Genomic DNA, 20241 nt, shown 5'->3' with positions numbered 1-20241 from the left:
TCAAGTATGTGTTTGCATTGCAAACTAAGAAACTTGCAGTTTTAAAATTTCAGTGCACCTTTATTAATGAATCTGTACAGGAATGAGTTACGTTCAAACTTTCATTGTAATCTCCGTGCATACTTTTTGATATAAATCACTGCAGCTTAGTTATTCAGTTATTACATTGGCTTACTCTGTGGAAACTGACCATTCCCTTCTAAAAAGTAAAGGCCAGCTAACTGAAGATACAGAGTTAGGATTCTTCAGTGGCTCCATCTTGTGGCTTAGGCAAGCAAAGACTTATTACTAATAGATCTGCTGTGTTGTGTTCCTCTTAGGTCTTCTCAGTCAGATATTTTTGTCCCATCTTGGGAGGTAGAAGGATCAGAATCTACTAGCGAATTAATCAGGCTTGGGGACACTGCTCATTCATTTTCTTTAAGAAAGGAAGGTGAGTTCAAAATACACCCTTAAGACTTTCTATGTGGACATGTACTCTTCTAGCCAACGGTAGGGCCCTACCAAATTCATGGTCATGAAAAACATATCATGGACCGTGAAATCTGGTTTCCCCTGTGAAATATGGCTGTTGTAGGGGGGATTGCAGAATTGCCACCCCTCCTTCTGTGCTGCCTTCTGAGCTGATTGGCCAGAGAGCGGTGGCTGCTGGGTGGGCTTTGAAGGCAATGCCACTGTTAGCAGCAGGGCAGAAGTGAGGGTGGCATGGTATGGGGGTGTTGTCACTTTGGGGGAGCAGAAGCTGGCCTTACGGGTGGGTGACTGCCCAGGGTGCCATGGTCACGGGGGCACCGTGGTCACCCCTGCCACACCACCACACCCTGCCAGTCCAAGGCACCTTTAACCGTGAGCACTGGGCCCAGAGTCAGGGAGGAGCAGGGCTGGTGATGCTTCAGCCGGGTACTCATACCATGCCCCTGGCTCCAGCTGTTAGACCTGGCTGGTGGAGGAGGGACAGGATTTCCTCTTCTCCAGCACAGGCTGCTCCCGGGGGTGGGTCAGACCCCACCTCAAGGAACCTCTCCTGGCTGAAGGAAGCTCTGTGGCTGCTGGCTGGAAGCCCAGCTCTGAAGGTGGTGCCGCTATCAGGAGCAGCGCAGAAGTAAGGATAGCAATACTGTGACACTTCTCCCTCCCCCCCAACAATAGCTTTGCAACCCTCCCTATCTTCCCCACGCCCCACAGTTACAACACTGTGAAATTTCAGCTTTAAATATCTGAAATCATGAAATTTAATATTTTTTAAATCCTATGACCATGACATTTACCAAATTTGATAGGGCCCTAGCTATCAGACATATGTTGGCAAAAGTGCTTAGTATATAAATGTATGAAGGAAGCGGGAGCATGCTTGTAAAGCAAAAAAAGTGTTTTTATTTATAAATAATATATAAAAAGGGATTAGGGAACCTTCAAAAAAAAAAATTTTTTTTTTGAAGGTTTCCTAATGCTTCATTTTACATATGTTTAGCATAACTGAGCTGAAGCCACCTCTGGTGCAGATAGGGAAAATCAACTGGCATAAATTACATTGCTTCAGTGGTTCTCAACTGGGGGTCTGTGTGGGCCCCCCAGCCAGTTTCAGGGGGTCCATGGGACCACACAGCTGAAGCTAGGATTCCCAGTGCCTCAGAAAAACCCAAGTCTCAGTACCTCCTGTGGGGCAAAAGCTGGGGTCCCATGGGGCTGAAAAGCCAAATGGCCCTGGCACGCTGGGCTAAAGCCCAGAGCCCTGCTCCCTCCTCTGCCCCCCGGCCCTGGAATTTATAGCATGTTAGGGAGGCCTCAGAAACAAAACTGTGGGTAGGAGAAAACTTGGGTCAAGAGAGCAGGATAAATCTTTACTCTTACAAGCAACGCCAAGGGACTTTGAATATTTGTTAATAGCAGATGGACACTTATTTTATAGTTCTTATTTCACAAACAGAAATGCACAGTACCCAGTATATTTATGTCAAGATAAGGTAATCCTGCTGAGATGGAAACATCTGGTTTACAAGAGTTGAGGGGTTTCAAACCTGATTTAGAGTTGACCCCTATCTGTCCCTTCTGGTTGATGGGATTTTTTTTCCCCTTAAAATAATCCTACATAGTAAAAAGTGTGTTAGACCCAGTTCAGAAGGATATGAAAGCATACAGAATGGTCTCCGACAATCACAGTATGAAATGTAAAATTGGCGTAACAGTCTTGATTCAAGACATAATATGTAAAACTAGCAATGACTTATTCTTTAAGCTTACTTCTAAGCAAATATTTGGTAGGAGTTTGGGCAATTCAGAAACATACTTTAAGGGAAGTAGATGGCTCAGGGAATTGGTAATAGAACCATGTAAATTGGGCTCATTCTGAACACCATTAGCATTTTTGTTAATTTCCTTTGCAAAGCAAAGGACTGAATGGGTACTGAAGCTGACTTGTCATGCCCCTAGAATGGTAGCTGAGCAAATATGGGAGTAAAAGGTTTGTAGCACATTGATGTATAAATAAAATTCCTACAAGTGTTGCAACTTCCACCTGCAACATTCTACTGTCCCCATAGTAGTGCAGAGCATTAACTGCAAGTTACTAATTCAGTCCAATATGAATACTGGCTAAACACACAGCTGATACTAAAGATGCATTTAACTATTTAAACATAAGTTTGACCCGCTTTCAAACATCACTTCCAGAGTTCCAGCTCCCTGAATTGTTGCCAGCAGAGAGAGAGAGCTCTAAGGAGATCAAGGAACCTGAAGACTCTGAGGCTATTATGGCATCTTGTCAACTTGTGGCATCGTCTAGTCAGCTTTCCAGCAGCAGAAGAGCACTTATAAAAGAGAGGGAAGGTGAGTGAAATTCTGACTTCCTGAGAGATACCTTTAGAAATTCTCTAGCCTTCCTAGTTCTGTGGGCAGTAATACTCACAGCCATGGATTTGAGAGTGGGAACACTAACTGGCAAAAGAAGGCAGCTTATTTTTTTATCTAGAGTTACTTATATAAGTAGTTCTTGGCCTTTCTTCCTTATTTTCAGTTTAGGAGGGAATCAGATTGGTCTGACACCTGATAAATCAGAAAACTCAGATGTTAGTATGACCGCTTAACCAATTTAGTGCTAAATTATCAAATCAGTTGTTCTCTCATTAGCTTCTTGCACCCAAAATCTGCAGCATGCATCAGAGAGAAGCTACTGTCAATGTCTTTTATGTGTATGAAACTATAGAATGAGTGAGTAACATGCTTATTCAAAGTTGAAGCTGAATTAAAGTGACCAGCTGGGATTTTGGTTAAATGGACTAACTATGCCTCTACATTTTTCATATTGGTCTCTAAGGAACAACGGATTCTGTTCATTCCACTGAATTTCTCAAAGAGAGTTTGAGTTCCAGTGCTAAAAAACTCGGGGAGCCTATACGCCCAGCTATTCCTTTGCACCCACCATATCAGCCTCCTGAACCCAGACTCCATTATTCGATGGGAAGGGAATACCAAAGCTCAGCCAGACAATTCCCAGCATTGGCTGAGAGTCATGGACTTGAAGCTTCTGTTGTAAGTGAAAACCTCTCACTTGGTTTTATTAGTAAATATCTTCAGCTTTGTTCTAAGGCTTTTCTCTTCTGTGTTCGTAGAATGGAATTAATGAGGTATCAACTGTATCTCCGAATGGATTATTAATCTGTGGCCTTGTCAAAACATTCCTGTTCAGCAGGAGGGATACTGAATTGGTAAATTAATAAGCATTTTTGCTTCTTTTTGCAGTTTGCAGAATCACTTAGACAGGAGTCAGCTCCTTCTGGTAGTGTTCCTCTGTCAAGACTTGCCCCTGGTGAGAAAAGTCGTGCTTCATATTAAACAGTGTTCTAATGCAGTGTTAAATGTTGGTGCTTGTTGTTTTGAATTCATCTTATTGGCATTAGAGGAAACATGGTTTTGAAAACCTTAATCTATGTTTTGCTGTTCAAACCTTACTAAATTCACATTTCTTTACAGATGTGAGCAAATTTCTATCACTATGTCTCCAAGGGGAGCAAAAATAGGTCATATTCAAAGGGGATTTATTGCGCTGAGCAGTAAAGTGTATGTCCACTGCTCACCTGTAATCCCCCCCCCCAATTAATCCATCTAAGCTTTGGCTGTTTTTACAGAAACTTCTTGACAAAAGGTGCAGCTGAACTGGTGCAGAAAAAACTGACTGTGAATGTAGTCAGACAAACTGTGTTAATCAGTTCTAGAAAGCATGATTAAAACTTTCGTATAGACAAGACTTAGAAAATAAGCACTTAAACCTAGCTCCTCAGTTGCCTTGGAGACACCGACTACTTCTCCAGTTTCTATAGAACCACCCTCTAAGATGACACTCCTGAAAATTCAAAGCCTAAAAGAGATTCTCCTTAAATTAAATTAAAAAAAAAATCAATGTGCACATGCTGTAACTGAGTAGCCACACATCCAGTTACTGGCCTGGTCTATACTTACTGGGAAATTTGGCAGCAGTCAACGGGAGTTATGCAAGCCACAGAGAGTAGCTTGCATAACTTACGTCGACTTCTTAAATTCTCTTCTGTGCGCCGTCTCCACTACACTGTGTTGACGGGAAATGCATACCTGTTGACGCAGCGCTACGCTTTTTTGGAGGTGGTTTTATTGAATCAACTTTCGGATTGATTGAGTGGGTCTTCTCCGCTCAATCAATCCGGATAAATCTATCTGATGGCAGCGAATTTGCTGCTGTCAGTGAAGACACACCCACTGTCTTCCTCCCGCTCCTGTTTTTATACAGGAAAATTTGTTAGCTTTTTGAGCCAGGGAACCAGGCCTTTTGTATTTGTTCTGTAAATCACCAAGCATACAGGGGTGGTGTGTAAAGAATAAATAATCCAGTAAACACTGCTGTTTCTATTGCCAATTTTTTCAGTTGGAGATAAGATGGTGTCAAAAGATGAGCCAAATGACGTGGATGATGTGGCTAAGGTAACTATATATTGAATTTACAAATAGTGGAAAATCATATTTTGGGCAGGGTTACTGTAAAGATGCATACATGGCGTTTTCACACAATTGTGCATTGGATTTTTGGTATCCCAACTGCCTTGCAGAAGTGAAGCTTTCCTCTTAAATTTGTTGCTGCTTTTCTTTTCAAAACCTTGTGAATGTGACTTATGCAATGTTGACTTTCTGTGTCTAAAGGCAGATGGTAAACTACACTAGTCATAGCTCAATGAGATGTTAGCACTTATTTAAATACTGGTATTTAAATTACTGACCAGTTCAGCAAAAGCACCCAGTTAGTACATGTCAATTGGATTTATTTAAGGATGTTTAGGAAGAATATTTTAACTTCCTCCTCTCCTAGTATTTTACAATATTGGTCACACCCCCGAGTCAAGGTATCTCCAGAAATATGGGACTTTCCTCTATTGAAACCCAGAGTTAAGATCAATCAGATACCTGACCAGTCTACCTATCCCTCCTTTTTATCCTTTCATTTGCCCTTTGGAACAACTGGATAATTCAGAATACACAAACTGGTTAGCAGATTTCATTCCACTCACAGGTCTTGCAGGGGAGCAGGTTCTTGTAGGAAACTAGCTGAGCAGGAGAAGTTTACTTGCTCCACAAAGCACTTACTGGGTCTCTGCCAGTTGATCACCAAAAATGGCTGAAGCCATTGTGGGGCTGATCCACAATTTGGCCACAACTGGGAAATTGAGATTATGAGCTTTGATGGGAGGTGAATAGGACTTTCAAAATGTACTTTACTTGTAACTTAATCAACCACCCTTTGTTGTAAGTCTTACTATAACCAGATCATCCAACTTACCTGGCAGTCCTAGTCTTTTACCTTTGCTGTGACAAGGAGTACCTGCAGGACTGGGGATATGCCTACAGTGCAATTAACAACCCATGGCTGGCCCACGCCAGTTGACTCAGGCTTATGGGGCTTTGGCTAAGGGGCTATAGAATTGTGATATAGATGTTCAAGCTTGAGCCTGGGCTCTAGGATCCTGCAAGGTGGGAGGGACCTGGAGCTCAGGCATCTATATCACAATTAAACAGCCCCTCAGCCCAAGCCCGATGAGCTCAAGTCAGTTGGCACAGGCCAGCCATAGGTTTTGAACTGCAATGTAGACATAACCTTAGTCTCTGGACTCTTCCCAAAGCCGTCTGTAATGCTTCCCTTCACACTGCATTGGCTGAGCAAAAGAAGACGTTAATGAACTTACAAGATACATGCTGAACAGCTGCACTTAACATTGACAGCCAGTCAGAGAAGAATTTTACCCCCTTTATAAGTGGAAAAGGTCTTGTGCTAGGCTGTCAGTCTACAGGCTATTTGCTGTAAGATGTTCATCCTGGACTAGTCTGGCTAGCGGTAAATGATGCAACTACTTGCCAGCTGGAGGGTATAAACAACTAGATGTTGTGGTAATATGGACCAGTTATCTGCCACTGATTAAATAAGAGACCCATCATAGTGATTTTCACATGTCCCAAACTTTTAATAAAAAGAAACTATTTCTTAAAGTTGCTTATTGTAATAAACCTCTGAATACCCAAGTGAGAGAAGCAGTGGTCCATCCCCTTCACTATCCTGTTTTTTCTTTTAATTCCCTCTTCGTCCTCTCAGTGGGCATCTGTTATCTTGTCTACCAGAGTTTATGCTCCTTTCCATTGGATTATCGTTTTCTGAAATAAACTGATTTAGCCAAGCTCAAGAAGCTCCACTCACCATTAAACACTCTTTGGTTTTTTGCCCTCTTGCTTTCCTTTAAGGTATGTGTATGCCTTCTGTGTGTGGTTCTGCTGTGGTTTAAGTAGCTTCCATGCTGAGGATAAGGATTTTAACTTCAAAAGATCTGACGGTGCCTTTTTTTTTTTTTTTTTTTTTTAAAAACACTTTTCTAAAGTTCAGGGTCAGTGTTAGTTTTTAGTACCATTCTTCCCCCAAGCATGGTGAATTTGCAGTGAGAGAAAGATGGTGTAGTCAACCCATGAGATGTTGCTCATAGTAGATTTTGTATATGTTCAAAATATGATTGCAGCTCAGAGGCCTGCTGGGTACCTTGAGTTGGATTGTGCTTATGGGCTCTGGAAGCCTCCTTAATTGTGGAAGGAGAGGGAATAAATGGTGGTCCTCTCCCCAACACCATCCACTTGGGGCATCTGCAGCTGTAGGATCCTCTCTCTCCTGTGTTTGTTAGGAGAGAAATAGTTAGTTATGTTGACACTTAACTCAGATATCCAATGATCATTTAGCAATTGCAGAGATGAATGGGGAAGTTTAGTTACACCTACTGTTCCCGGCTGAGTAGAAGTCTCTCCATTATATGGCTTCTGTTCAGATTTGAGATTATTTGCAGCCATAAGAGAGAGAGTCCCCACACAATTGGACTGGTTTAACTAAACTGACTTTAAATTAATTTAGTGCAACTGCTATGAATGGACCAACGCAAAATTTCTGTTTAAAACTGATTAAGTTGGTGTAGATTGCACCTGTCAATCTATTTACGCAAGCTAAACTGCTCTAATTCAGGTTTAAACAGATGAATGACACTTTCACCAGTTTAACAAGATTGGTTACAAAGTTGTAGGTCAGGCCTTACTTTTTAAATAGGGGCTGAGGTTCTTGATAACAATATAGCTTCAGAGACCTACCATTATGCCATATTGCTGTGTACCTACTCAGTCTGAGCCTGATTTACTTGTATTGTGGTCTCACTGGTTCAACTGTAGTTAATTCTTGAACAAACTTCTGTTACTCAGGATTAAGTGCATAGCCTCTTTTTGTGTGCTTTGGAATTAGCTGTTCCAAGAAATAAGTGTTTCAGCTATCAAGAAATCACTTCTCTAGCTCTTGTCCCATGGTGACACTTGATCAGATTAGGTGGGTATTTAAAGTCTTCCATTATTTCATAGACTCAGACTATAAGGTCAAAAGGGACCATGATGATTATCTAGTCTGAACTCCTGCACAATGCAGGCCACAGAATTTCACCCACCCACTCCTGTAACAGACCCCTAACCTATTAGTTTTATTAGACTTAACTGCCTTTTTTACTTGACTTAACACTGACATTCAATAATCTTTTCCTGAGCAAGAGGCTGGTAGATTAGACAGTAGCAGAGTTATACTGATGATTTGAGATATGTATACATACATGACTCTGTGGCTCCATGCCAGAAATTTGCTTCAAAGTCTATGGAATCTTTCTGAGCCTTTTACTGAAAGTTCTTAATGAATTTTATCTTCTCTCCTCTCTTCTGTAACAGGTTCTTGATGTGAATGCCTCCTCTACATCAACTACCTGCTTACACCAAGACGTTTCACCATGCACTGAGCAGGTAGTAGCAGTTGCCCGAATCACAAAACCTGAAACAAGAAGTCCGTCTAGTGGAAAAAGGTAAGTCAGATTTTTTTATACTGAAAGAGTAGCTGAGGCTTTTAGTGCTCACTCTCTCATATAGGATCTTTCATTCTTGGCTGCTGCTCAGAATCCAACCTATTGTGTTAACAACCCAAGCTGGTTGGTGCAAGTGGCAGAGTGAAATATGTAAAGTTAGAGATTCTAGATCTTTATTCCCTTTAACAATGGATTTTTAACTCAAATCTTGTTTCATGTGGAGAAACCCATTTCTGAGAACCAGATAAAAATATAACATTTTGTAAGAATCTGTTCCTGATAGGAAGAAAGGTTCCAAATACTCCTAAAAAGGCTTGAGCTGTCAGAGTAGGCTAGGACATCTGATTTTTTGTGAACACTTACTGTACAACTAGAGAAATACTATTAGAATTCACCTAAGCATTTATCTCTCTATATAACTTCTTAATCCCATTTTAAAAAAAGTAAACTGAGCTCTGGATCTGTTAAAGTAATTGTAACCTTTGACCATAAATTTTTGTTGGGACAAAAATTAAACCTTAGTGGTTTGTAGGGGGGTGGGGGGTGTGTTTTTTGTTTGTTTGTTTTTAAAACCCAAAACCTTTCTTTTTTTTTAAGCAGATATGAAAATTTTATCACAGATTCACTTGGAGAGGAGCCCCTTTCCTGCAGAAGGGCAAAGAATAAATTATCTGAGAAAGAGCTGCATGAAATGTCAGAAAAACTCTCTCGCAGGTTAAATGAATTAGATTTAGTAAGTGGAAATCCATCCTTGATGATGATTTGGAATTTATCAAACATTTGTAACAGTTGTGGAAAGTCTAACTAAAATCTAGGGCATCAGGTCAATCTTGGTAGGTTTAACAGATAAATTAACTTCTAAAGGGATCTAAAAGCACCTAAACTGTATTTAATGTAAAAAATGGATGATGTTGCAGAAAGTCAAAGAAAATTAGTTATTTCATCTTGAATGAGAGTTTTTGGTGACAATATATTAGTCATTTTATAAAATACTACTACTTGGTTCGGGAGAAATACTAGGATTACTAATGGTTGGCTAGTACGTGTGTGTTTATATTGACACTCTGGAATTATTGTACCACTATTTAATCTATAGTAGTATGTCTTTTGCTTAGCTTGATATTTTTTCAACAAATTTTTATTAAATTCCCAGTGAAATGCAAAATGTGAGTTCAATATATAATAGAACTGAAAGGAAATCTACAACTGGTATCTCTAGTTTTGTTAAACAATTCTAGACTCTGTTGGGATGAACTAATGAAGCTGACCAGAATAATTTCTAATCAATAGATGTTAAAGAGAGCTTTGGGTGACCATCCCAGAGAAGAGATATTGACAGATGAAGATAAACTGTCTCAGCACAGTGACAGTGTCATGGATTATCGGGGAAGGAAACCTCTCCCAGGTAACAATTCAGAATGTGATAAGCACTAAGGTGAAATGCAACCTTCTTCTCACTTAAAGTTGAAAGTAAAACACAACTCTTCTATAGATAATTTAATAGAGATTCAGAAGCATGTCTTCAGCCCTAGAATTATATCATTGGGTGACATGCCCAAAGATATAAAATCCTGTTAGTAACGTATTAAACATAACACCTAAACAGCGATGGAAGTTTTACTGGAAATGAAAAGTGAAGTGCACAGCTAGAGTGACAGATGAGCGAAGTTCAGAATATGATCTGAATGCTAATATTGACCATGCTGTGAGGGAGGAGAGCACTAAAAATGGGCATCACCTTGTTATAACACACCATTGATGTGCAGTTCTGTTACTTAACAATAACTTACACTGACAAGGATTGTAACACTGTTATATGGCTTGTATAGCAGGCCCTAACTTTGAACCTTCTTGAAATACAGTTTTGCTGCCTCTTTCCTCGGCCCATTGTTATCTTCTGGCATTTCTGATTTGCTAAATGCATAATTATGGTTCGAACAAGGAAGTACTGGAGTCATTTGGGATGACCTTAAAATAAGCACATTTGTTCTTAAAAATTTCTTTGCAGAGTTGCTTCCCTGTTTAGCTATTGGGAACATTGGGTACATTTTCAGATTTAAATCTATTTATCCTTATAGTTTTTGTTGCTAGTTATTGATACTTTCTGTAACAGCATTCACATCTTTATTTCACAGCCACCCCACATCCAAAAAGATTTCTTAGCAGACCAAGGTCCCTTTCTCCCTCCCCACCCCCATCCAGGTATCTACTTCGCTCTGAGTTTGAAGATGGACTTCAAAGAGATGCAAGAGGACCGATGGGGAAAATGCGCAGGCAGTTGCAAAAGGAAATGGACCAGAGAAGAATAAAAGCAAAGGTAACTGTTTCTGGGTTGCATTAGATCTGAATGTCCCTAACAGACTGGTTAGTGGGGGCATTTGGCCTATTTTGGGAATTTAATTTTATTTTCACTTGATAGTTGTCCTGCTATGAGGCTGGCATAGCAAAGATGCAGGCATTAGCTCAGCATCTGCTCAGCACTGCCTCTTGCATTTCAGAGTTATAGCAGTTTGAGCTATATGCAAAATAGGGACAACTGGGAACCAAAGGACCTTTGCTGTCCATTTACTGCTGACTGACACCACAGTTCTAAAATGTTAATCCTAGTGTACCAAAATAGCCAAAATGAACTTGCTAAAATTGACATCCTATGGTTTAGGATTCCCCTATTTGAAACTTTCAGCCAGCAACGGCCATGCATGAACAAGTGGGTTATGGCTTACTTCCCCCTTTAGCTGCAAACAAACAAACAGCCCAAAAGGAGAAAAATCTCTCTACTGCACAATTCTTCATCAGGTTCTGGGTGAAAATATCTTCCTTTTCTCAGGGGTCCACAATTTACTTAGGGCTCTCGTAGTCCTTTACTCAGTTCTTCTTCTGCAGGCTTGTCACTTAAGCCCACTCTGCTTAGCAAGATGGGAAGTCATGTCCGTGCCTTGTCTCCTCCTTAGTAGAGATGCTCATACTACATCCTGGCATCAACCTGATCTTTCTCGCATTGGGGAAAGCAGGCCTCTGTTTTTATCTAGCATGTCTTGTAAGCCTCTTACAGTTCTCATGATTGCTGAACTACAAGTCCCAAAATTCCTCATGTTTGGCAGAGGCCAAATCACATGAGTGAACATAACTTTGACCCTCTTAAAGGCCCAAGCTTATCCTGTAATGGAGTAGCTTCAGTTAATCCTCCATTCTTAAGAAATGTGAGCCCAAAATTAATGTCCCCAGACAGGCATCCCAAAATACGGATTACCTCCAATGAAGAGCATGGGAAAAGAGAGTTTAATCCTTTCATGCTTTATCTACATTACAAAAAGTCGTTTTTTGTGTTTTTGTTTTAAGCTAAGTTGTGAGAGACAGTTCATGCTGCAGAACATGAATATGCCATAGAAGCAACTTTATATTTGGCAAGCCTCCTTTTTCACCAGGGATGCTATTGCATGATCATTAGCTATAGCTAACAGAACACTGACCTTGCGCTCTAATGCCGATGGCTGTGCATAGGACCTGCATTTTAGTTTTATATGGCCACCCATCATAGTCTGCGCATTCTCAATATATAACTAATAGCAATGGCCCTAGAGAATTTCATGAAGTCTCTAGCTCATCTTTTGGGGGTATAAGCTCTGCTTGGGGTATACTAATTTTTTTAGTTGATTGGTTTGTTTCGGGTTTTTTGAGTGTCGTCATTATGGTGGAAAGGCTTTTTTTGTAGAGCAAAGTTTTGCAACATTTCCTAAAGCCTGTTTGAGTCTAGATTCATCTGATCTCCTGGATGTTTGTTCCATATGTGGATCCTCTTGACTGAGAATACTTTGTCCACAGCTCTCATGTAGTTTATCCTTAGCTTTGTGACCTTCTTTGTCCCAGAGGAGTGCAACTGTCTTGACAACTCTTACAATAAACTGGATTTTTGAGCTAACTGGGACTTGATCCATTAATTGTTCTGAAGAGTAGGGTTAAGGCCTTATGAGCATTTGAAACTGCCCAGGGCCAGTGGAGGAACTTGAACACCACTCTCTACTCATGGTGGCCTAGTCCATGGATAAGAAGGCAGCTTAATTTTTTTTAAACTGTGTGTGCATCTTCAGTCAGCATGAATGAATTACAGTATTTCACCCTTGAGATAAATGCATAAACCACTGTGGCCAGGTCCTTGTCCAGGAAGAAAGGGTAAAGCTTCCTAGTGTGCTAGAGTTGAAAGAAGCCATTTGGACACAGACAGTAATCAGTTTCATGTATGTGACTTCATTTGGATGGACTAACCCCTTTGCAGAGAGTAGAAATTCAGAATGAGTGTCTTATCTTTTGTTTTCTAGCTGATGACAAAAACCTATGAAGATGAATTAAGAATTTTTGAAGCTAGAGAGAAACTGGGACTGTCCAAGCTAAAAGCAAAAGCCAGGGAAACGGTAGGTGAAGTATACAAGAACAAACTAGATTGGTTTTTTTTTTTTGTTTGACATTTTTAAAAAATTACTCTGTCCCTGCCTGCTATCCAGGGTATGTGGATGATGCTTTTAAATGACATGACCCAAGTGTAATGGATGCTGTAACAAGCTTTATTCAGCTACACTACTTTGGGGATATGGTTAACAGTATGTAATTCTTAGGGTACATAGATCCAAAGGCAGTGAAGTTTAGGTACTTGGTAATCCTTACAGAAACGTTTCTTAGGAATGGTGCAAGGCACATGATTCTGGCATTAATCATGTCCTGTGGTGAGAGAAATTCTTCCAGCTGAAGTAAGCCAGGCTGCTAGGCAAGTGGCTAGTTCATATTGCAGTAATGGAGAATGAGATTTAATAGCTAAAGCCCATTTGGGGGACTGGAAATTCCACAGAAGCAATACTAGTGCCTTGCATTGCTGAAGTAATCACTTCCAGAGAAACGAGTCGTGAGGGATGTGTAAGGACACCAGGAGAACCCTAGTAAGGAAATGGATTTTCCCCCAACTCTTGAAGCAGTAGCTTTTTATCATCTTTGTCGTTAGAATTAGAGCTGTCAGACTGGCACTTATAGCTTGTATCCAAACTGCATTACTGTTTGCCTTTATGAAGCTCTCGCTATGAGCTTCTTAGGTAAGTCAGCTCCTGCAGGGCAGTCAGTTTGCACTGCACTGCCAGTGTAATGAGGTGATAAAACTGGTTTAGCCAGCCTAGAAGGTAAGGTTGCTGCAAGGGTGAGTGAGGGGCATGGAGCTGACGGGAGCTCTCAGCACTATCTTACCTGCTGCTGGTATGTAACAAGAAAAGGGAGCATGACTGGAATGCCTGTATGCCATGCCAATCTGAGCTGCATTTTCAGCTCTTGGGGCCATTGCAGCCATGCACAGAGCACCACCAGAATTAGGGTTGCGCAAAAGAGAGCCTCCATTGCACACCATCCTTTGACTTGCATTTGATTAATTTAGGCCCTACTGTGGGGGATCTGCCTGACTGTGCAAACTGCCTTCCTAGAAACTCAAAAGCAATTTGAGTTCTAATATCCAAACCATGTGGACTACCACTCTTTCCCTCTCATACCTGTTCTCCATCTGTTTTACATCTGCTCCTAAGGAACAAGAATGCAAAGAAAACATCTTTAAAGAACCTCCAAAAATGCCTCGGCCAGTGAAAGTTTATTCTAGAAAAACCACACCTCGGAATCCCAAACAGAGCCAGTGGATTCCAAGAGGAGGGTTTGCGAAGCCAAAGAAAGCAGCTCTGAGTAAGAACCACAAAACTCTACTTGGTGGAAAACTGGCATCCTGTGAAAGCATCTGCTGAACTCCAAGAATAAAGGCATCTGGCCAACGTATACCAGTCAGCTGTAGAATTTTTCCCCTTATGACCTCCATATGTCTGGATTTTTGTAATAGAAGATAATGCTTTGAAATAGACCAACCATTGATACACAACTCAAACTGTGACCCATCCATTGCCTTCTTAAAACACCGTGAACTAGCTCCTCGTTTCCATTATTAGTCCTGGGCTTGCTCCCCTATACTTCAAGTGCAGCCTATTCCTTGCACTCGAGGGTTTTTCAGCTTTTAAACTGCAGGTCTAAAGTGAACATACCAAGAGATGTATACATAGCTGATACTCACGTTACAATGGCATTTGCGTCAATAGCTGCTTTCTCCTTTGCAAGACTGTCTGGTGTGGAGTTACCACTGTCGTGGCACTAATGCTGTCACCAGTATGCAGAACAAGTTGTAATCCAAAAACAAAGTGCCCAGACTGCAAGCACATTTTAGCAGCTACATGCTGTGTATTCATGATGTAAATTGACAGCCTGAATAACACCCTCCTACAGTGCCTTGGTTTTGCCATGGTTGAAGGGCACTTTTTCTATTAATAGTATAATTAGTGCCTAATTATTTCATCTCATTCAGAATTTATGATAAAGTTGAAATGTGAAAGAACTGACTCCTTAAATCAATCCCTAATTAGGAGACTACCACTATTGCTCCTATCCTGGGGCCTACTAGCTCAGTGCAGTATTTCCAGGGAATTTGAGAAGGATCCAGACAATGATTTGCTTCATCTAGAAAATCTCAGGTTAAGTTATAGTTGTATTGGTGTGATAGTCCTATGTTAGCCTTATTTTAAATAACCCCATGCAGCTAGTGCAGTTGAGCAAGGAAATCATTGTAGGATTCTGTACCCCTTGAAAAAGAAAGGGGGCAGGTGACCAGGCTTTTTCTTTTTTTAAATTATATACATCAACCCTCCAATACTGTAAAATAGATCTCTAGGAAAAATAGCTAAGCAGATTGGCTTAGGGCTGTATCCTTGGGGATGTTGTGAAGACAGACACTGCAATACATCCTACTGAGAAACAGTGCTACATCATGGTAGCAGAGCATATTAAATAGACAAGATATTCACACTTCAGACTGTTTCATAGCTAGAATTTAAGCTGTTTCCAAAAACTGTTAATTTTCCTCTCCATGTGCTTATTGCTTAATCTGCTTTTACCTTGCAGTGAAAGTAAAGGACAATGATCTCCTGCCTCTGCTACTGGAAGAGTTTCCCTACCTGCACGTTTCCCGCCACTCTATGAACAAAATGTGGCAACAGCAGCTTGCACAGATAGAACAACTGAAGGCTGCTTCTGGCAAAGAGAGATCGAGACTGAAACTTCATAATGAAGTGAGAACTTCTCTTGTGCAGCATTAACACAGCCTCTTAGGTTAGAACAGGGGCAGCTACCCAGAATCATACTGACCCCAGGATGACTGCGCTAGGCAATAAAACCAAACCAGTTCCATAGATGCTGTGTAAGGTATTGGCATAACTAGAGCCTTCAGCACTAATTTGGCTTTGTACATGTTACCTAGGAATTGGTATGGATTCTGAAGTCTGCTTTTCTTTAAAATGGAGACTTGACTTTACAGTGGCTGGAGTAGTTTTGGCCTGGGTCTATAAGCACCAGGATGGTCAGTATCTCACCTCCCTGGCTTAAAAACTGAGCGGGCTCACTGTCGTGTTACAAGGATGTGGGGAAGCCCCTTGCTTATATTACTGCAGATGCAAACTCTATTGATTCTCCATTTGTTTTTCCATCTTGCAGTATTTGGATAGATTTTCCCATTGTCTTTATTGTACAAATATATGGCATACATTGGGGTCAAATAAGCACTCATGGTCCCCACCAAAGGTGGTTATAAAAGGAAGAGTTATCCTGTAGAATAAAGAGGCACTGTTGAGTAATTAAGTAGGGGGATTGAATCAAGCACCTGGGTTCAGTTCTTGATCTGAGCCACTCTTGCATTTAACCTTCTATACTTGTTTCTCCACATGCAAAATGAGAATACTTTTTCACCTTTGCAAAGCACTTTGAATTTCTCTGTGCTATTATATACAAAACCTTTGTAGTTTAAAAGCTGTTCCTGGCATGCAAAAGTTAGCTAACTTGTTGAATGGTTAATTCACCAGTGCTAAATGAATCTTCCCCCTTTCCTCTCTTACACACTTGGGGCAGAGTACATCGTGGTATTGCTCCTCTGTCAAAAGTCCTGTCCCTGAGTGCCTATCCTGCAGAATTTATTAAAGCAATTGCCTGTGTTCGTTCTTATCTCAAGGTGGAAGAAGCCCTAAAGAAGCAGGACCTCCTTGTTGAAATCATAAAGAAAGATCAAGATCATAACAAGAGACTGGTATGTTCTTCCAACAAAGATGCACAGAGCATGTGATACCTACATAGTGATATAGCCAAAATTACCTTACAGTTGTTGACCTGTGGAAGCAGCTCCCTATTGCCTCCTGAGCAGCTATGGTATTAAACTCAACCTAGTCTGTTTGCTGTATGTGGTCACTGAGGTCTTAGTATAACAACAGGAGTTGCTAAGCATGCTTGTTAAATTTCACTATTGAAAGTAGTAGCTTGGTGCTTTAACAGTGAACAAATCCTGAGAATATGGGGGACAAAGAAACAGACCACACTCTCTCCATGAGTGAGTTCAATCGTTGAAATGCTAGCTACCATAAAAGTACTAATTCCTTAATTATGCAGCATTGTGGAAAGTCACCACTCTAGTGTGATGCCACAGTGTTGGCAGGGTTGTAGAGTGAGAAGTTCCTTAACATGGATTTATTTAGTAAAGGTTGCCATAAAACCCTGCCCTAGAACCCTCCCTCCTTAGGAAGTGCTGTCGGTCTGATACCTGTTGATCTTTCTTTACTTAGCAAGAATTTAAGCAACGCATATATCACCAGAAGTTTGCTCAGAATAAAATGAGAGAGAAACGTCAGCAAATTGCTCGAGCCAAGAAGTACTATGAAGATTACCGCGTTCAGCTGCGTGCCAAAATGATGCGGGCTAGGACACGGGAAGAAAGGGTATGTGAAGGTGCTCTCTTCTAGAAGAGCGGCATTCTTACTCTGCTAGAGGAAAGACTCTAGTACTGAGTGAGCATCTTTCCCCCTTTATTATTGTGTGGCATTTATACTTGTGAGAAATCAAATGTTGGTACAAAGAGTTACAAGTAGAGTAAACAGCACAGGCCTGGGAGCTCTTAGCTCCTGCCTTCTTACTCTGACAGTTTTTCTGGCAGCAACCATCCTTCAGCCAAGAGATTCTAAATTTCCACATAGTCTATTCTTCCCAGAAGAAAGCAGGCCTAGGCTTATACCTGCTGCTCAGCCAGGTCTAAGATAAAATGATTGTTCTCTGGAAGTACAAGCTAGGGCAGCCACCTCCCACCTAAACAAAAACCAACCTAAACAAAAGCTACAGTTAATTTTCACTCTCAGGCAACAAAGGGAGCTACTGGGCTTAGCCAAAGGTGGGAAGTAGGGTCCAGCCTAGTAAAGGTGAGGCAGAGGGAACTATTTGGGGAAAGGAGTTCTTCTCAGAATGAAGAGATCATAAAGCTGAGTTTAAAGGATGTTTCTATTCTTAGTATCAAAAGTAAGGCCACCTAAACTTTCCTTCTGAAAAGTGATTACAAATGACACCATCTCACTCCACCAATTAGATTCTGTTTAATGTTACAAAACCGACTTCATTTATCTTCACCATTGTACATTCAACAGCTATGGAAGAGCGAGCTGCATTCTATTCCTCCTCATGCATCAACTGATTACAACTGTGGGGCAAATGTTGCCATCAGTTTCACCTTTTTAACCCTGCTAAGCAGAGTGATGTTTAGAGGTAACAGATTCTGCCCTCTGATTAGTGGTGATTTGAAGAAAACTGCCTCAATCAAGTTGCAGTGAGGAGTGAGCCATCTTTGTCTCTGTAAACAGCAATTTTTTTTTCAAATGGAAATGAGAAAGATGGAGCCTCCCAATGCAATTTAATCTTGGTTAGACTAGAACTTCCCCTCCAAAATTTAGAGGATTTTTGGAAGGGCCTTTTGGAGAGGTGGGCCGCTAGCTAACGAAGCTAGGGCGTTCTTGTAACTTCAAAGATCTCTTCCTAAAGTTCTGTGGCTTACATGTTCAGGCTGGGTCTACATTATACGCATTACCCCATAGGGTAGATGCAGCCTAATCCAGCAAAAGGGGTTTTTCCATCAGTTATTCATTTAAGCACCTTAATTGTTGGCAGATATTTAAGAACCTATTTGAAGAAGGCTTAGAAATTCAGAAGCAAAGGCTGCAGGAGCTGAGACTGTATGGTAAAGAAAAACGTGCTGAGCAAAGAAGAGTACACCAGGATGAACTGGAGTCTATGGAGAACTACTACAAGGACCAGGTAGGCTTACTTGATTGCATCCACGGTAATCTACTCCGTTTTCAGTCTTAAATTGGTAGATAAACTTTCATATCTTAATTAGTTCTAATTCAATGTTCGTTGTCCGCAGTTTTCAATGCTGGCAGAAGCTGTATCACAAGAACGTCAAGAAATACAAGCCAGAGAGAGAGCACAAGCAAAAGTAGGTGTATTTAATTTTCAGTATGCAAGTGATTTCTTGTTCAGAGTTGTTTTAGTTAATCTTGATTTTCTTTTTAAGACACTGCACAAAACAAAAAGGGAGTTAAGATCAAAGCTGGAAAAGGAAATTCAACAGCTTCAGACTATGATAACTCAAAATGATGATGACACCTTCTTCCGAGAGCTGGAAGCGGAACGATTGAAATCCAGACTTCAAATGGCTTCTTTTCAGTATAGCAAAAGCTATTTCTTGTAAGACTTAACAGGAACTATTAAATGTCAATGCAGTTTTTGTGTGGCTAAGATACTCATTAGGGGTATGGTAGGCTGGTTGTTCTGTAAAATGTTGTCTCTTTGCAATGTCAAAAGCACAGTGCTATGGATGTACCTGTCACTAACTATGACTTGAGTATTTTTAACCTACCTTTAATAAAGTTTAACCAATCGTCTAATTAGCTTAACTTGTTTAAAAGGAGAATCAGTATTTCAGGCTACCATGTGGTGTCCAGGTCAAAGTTCTTAACCCCAGTTTTGCTGAAGAACATATTCCGACCTATTTTTTTATACAGCATTCAGTACTCTAACTTTCAAAAAGGCTGAATATTAGAGTTTCTCCAGATTGGTGCGGCTGCATTTTTTTGTGCATTTTAGGCTGCATCAATACCTCTCTCAAGTTCTGAAAATGTGACTGCAAAATATAATGAAATTATACTGGCAGCTCTTTAAAACAAAGTACCACTTGTTCAAGGTCCCTGAGAGAGCAGATCAGAATGGGGGTTCCACTCACCCTCGGACATACAAATCAGTTATTTCATATACACCTGTAAAGGGGGAAGAACTGCCACACTACACAGCATATTGCTTAGGGGATAAATTTACATGACTTAAACAGGAGTATATTCTGATGATTTGGCTCTTAAATAGTTAGCACTAAATTAGATGTCAGTACTTTTGCCCAGTTATGTCCTCAAACAGGCTTGTCATCTTATTCTTAAAGTAGTCCTTAATCACTCATACATTAGCAAATACCATTCTAGATTTTGTAAAGAACAAAACTGGTAGAAGAACTTACAGGCTCTTAATTACTTCTTAGAGCATATTAGTGTCCTTTTACATCTCAATTTAAGAGTGGCTGTCTATGCAATTACTAGTAGCAGCTTGCTGTGATAACTCCAATTATAGCTACTAATTACAGCTTGCCTGGATAGTAGGAAGATCTTCAAAAATCAGACCATCTTCATAAGTGCACATGGTTGAAGTAGACTTTAAACAAGCTGTTTTGAAGACCAGGTGCTTTGCTTCACTGAGCTAATTCAAGACTGTCCCAGTAACATAATGCAAGCACTTACATTTTAAAACAGCTCTTCATGTTACACTAAAGTGAGTCTTTTTGAAAACCAGCAAGCAAGCAGTGGGGTAAAGCAAGATGTATTATACTTACATTCACCCATTCTCAGCACACAACCTATTCAGTTGTCAGAGTGAGGTAAGGCAGACT

The 20241-nt window shown here is 40.6% G+C and overlaps 1 protein-coding gene across 2 annotated transcripts in view; it reads left to right on the top strand.

Moving 5' to 3' along the window:
- Positions 1–19866, top strand: part of CEP95 (centrosomal protein 95) — a 30049-nt gene extending 10183 nt beyond the window's left edge. The window contains exons 6-22 of one of the 2 annotated variants that reach the window (XM_067547347.1): positions 321–433; positions 2671–2826; positions 3314–3528; positions 3739–3805; positions 4895–4950; positions 8251–8381; positions 8982–9114; positions 9672–9786; positions 10517–10698; positions 12698–12790; positions 13937–14087; positions 15348–15514; positions 16447–16521; positions 17051–17203; positions 18417–18563; positions 18673–18744; positions 18823–19866. In XM_067547347.1, coding sequence (XP_067403448.1) covers positions 321–433; positions 2671–2826; positions 3314–3528; positions 3739–3805; positions 4895–4950; positions 8251–8381; positions 8982–9114; positions 9672–9786; positions 10517–10698; positions 12698–12790; positions 13937–14087; positions 15348–15514; positions 16447–16521; positions 17051–17203; positions 18417–18563; positions 18673–18744; positions 18823–18999 — 2203 coding nt within the window. In that variant the 3' untranslated portion in view covers positions 19000–19866. Of the gene's footprint in view, positions 1–320; positions 434–2670; positions 2827–3313; positions 3529–3738; positions 3806–4894; positions 4951–8250; positions 8382–8978; positions 9115–9671; positions 9787–10516; positions 10699–12697; positions 12791–13936; positions 14088–15347; positions 15515–16446; positions 16522–17050; positions 17204–18416; positions 18564–18672; positions 18745–18822 lie in introns of both variants that reach the window. The other variant, XM_067547346.1, reaches the window with a different exon arrangement.
- The last annotated feature ends 375 nt before the right edge of the window (positions 19867–20241 follow it).

Source organism: Emydura macquarii, unplaced genomic scaffold, assembly GCF_026122565.2.
Source record: "Emydura macquarii macquarii isolate MOO-44397 ecotype Brisbane River unplaced genomic scaffold, CSIRO-AGI_Emac_v2 contig_1230, whole genome shotgun sequence".
Taxonomy (NCBI): domain Eukaryota; kingdom Metazoa; phylum Chordata; order Testudines; family Chelidae; genus Emydura; species Emydura macquarii.
The sequence above is the reverse complement of the archived record's forward strand: the minus strand, read 5'-3'. Positions and strand labels throughout refer to the sequence as shown.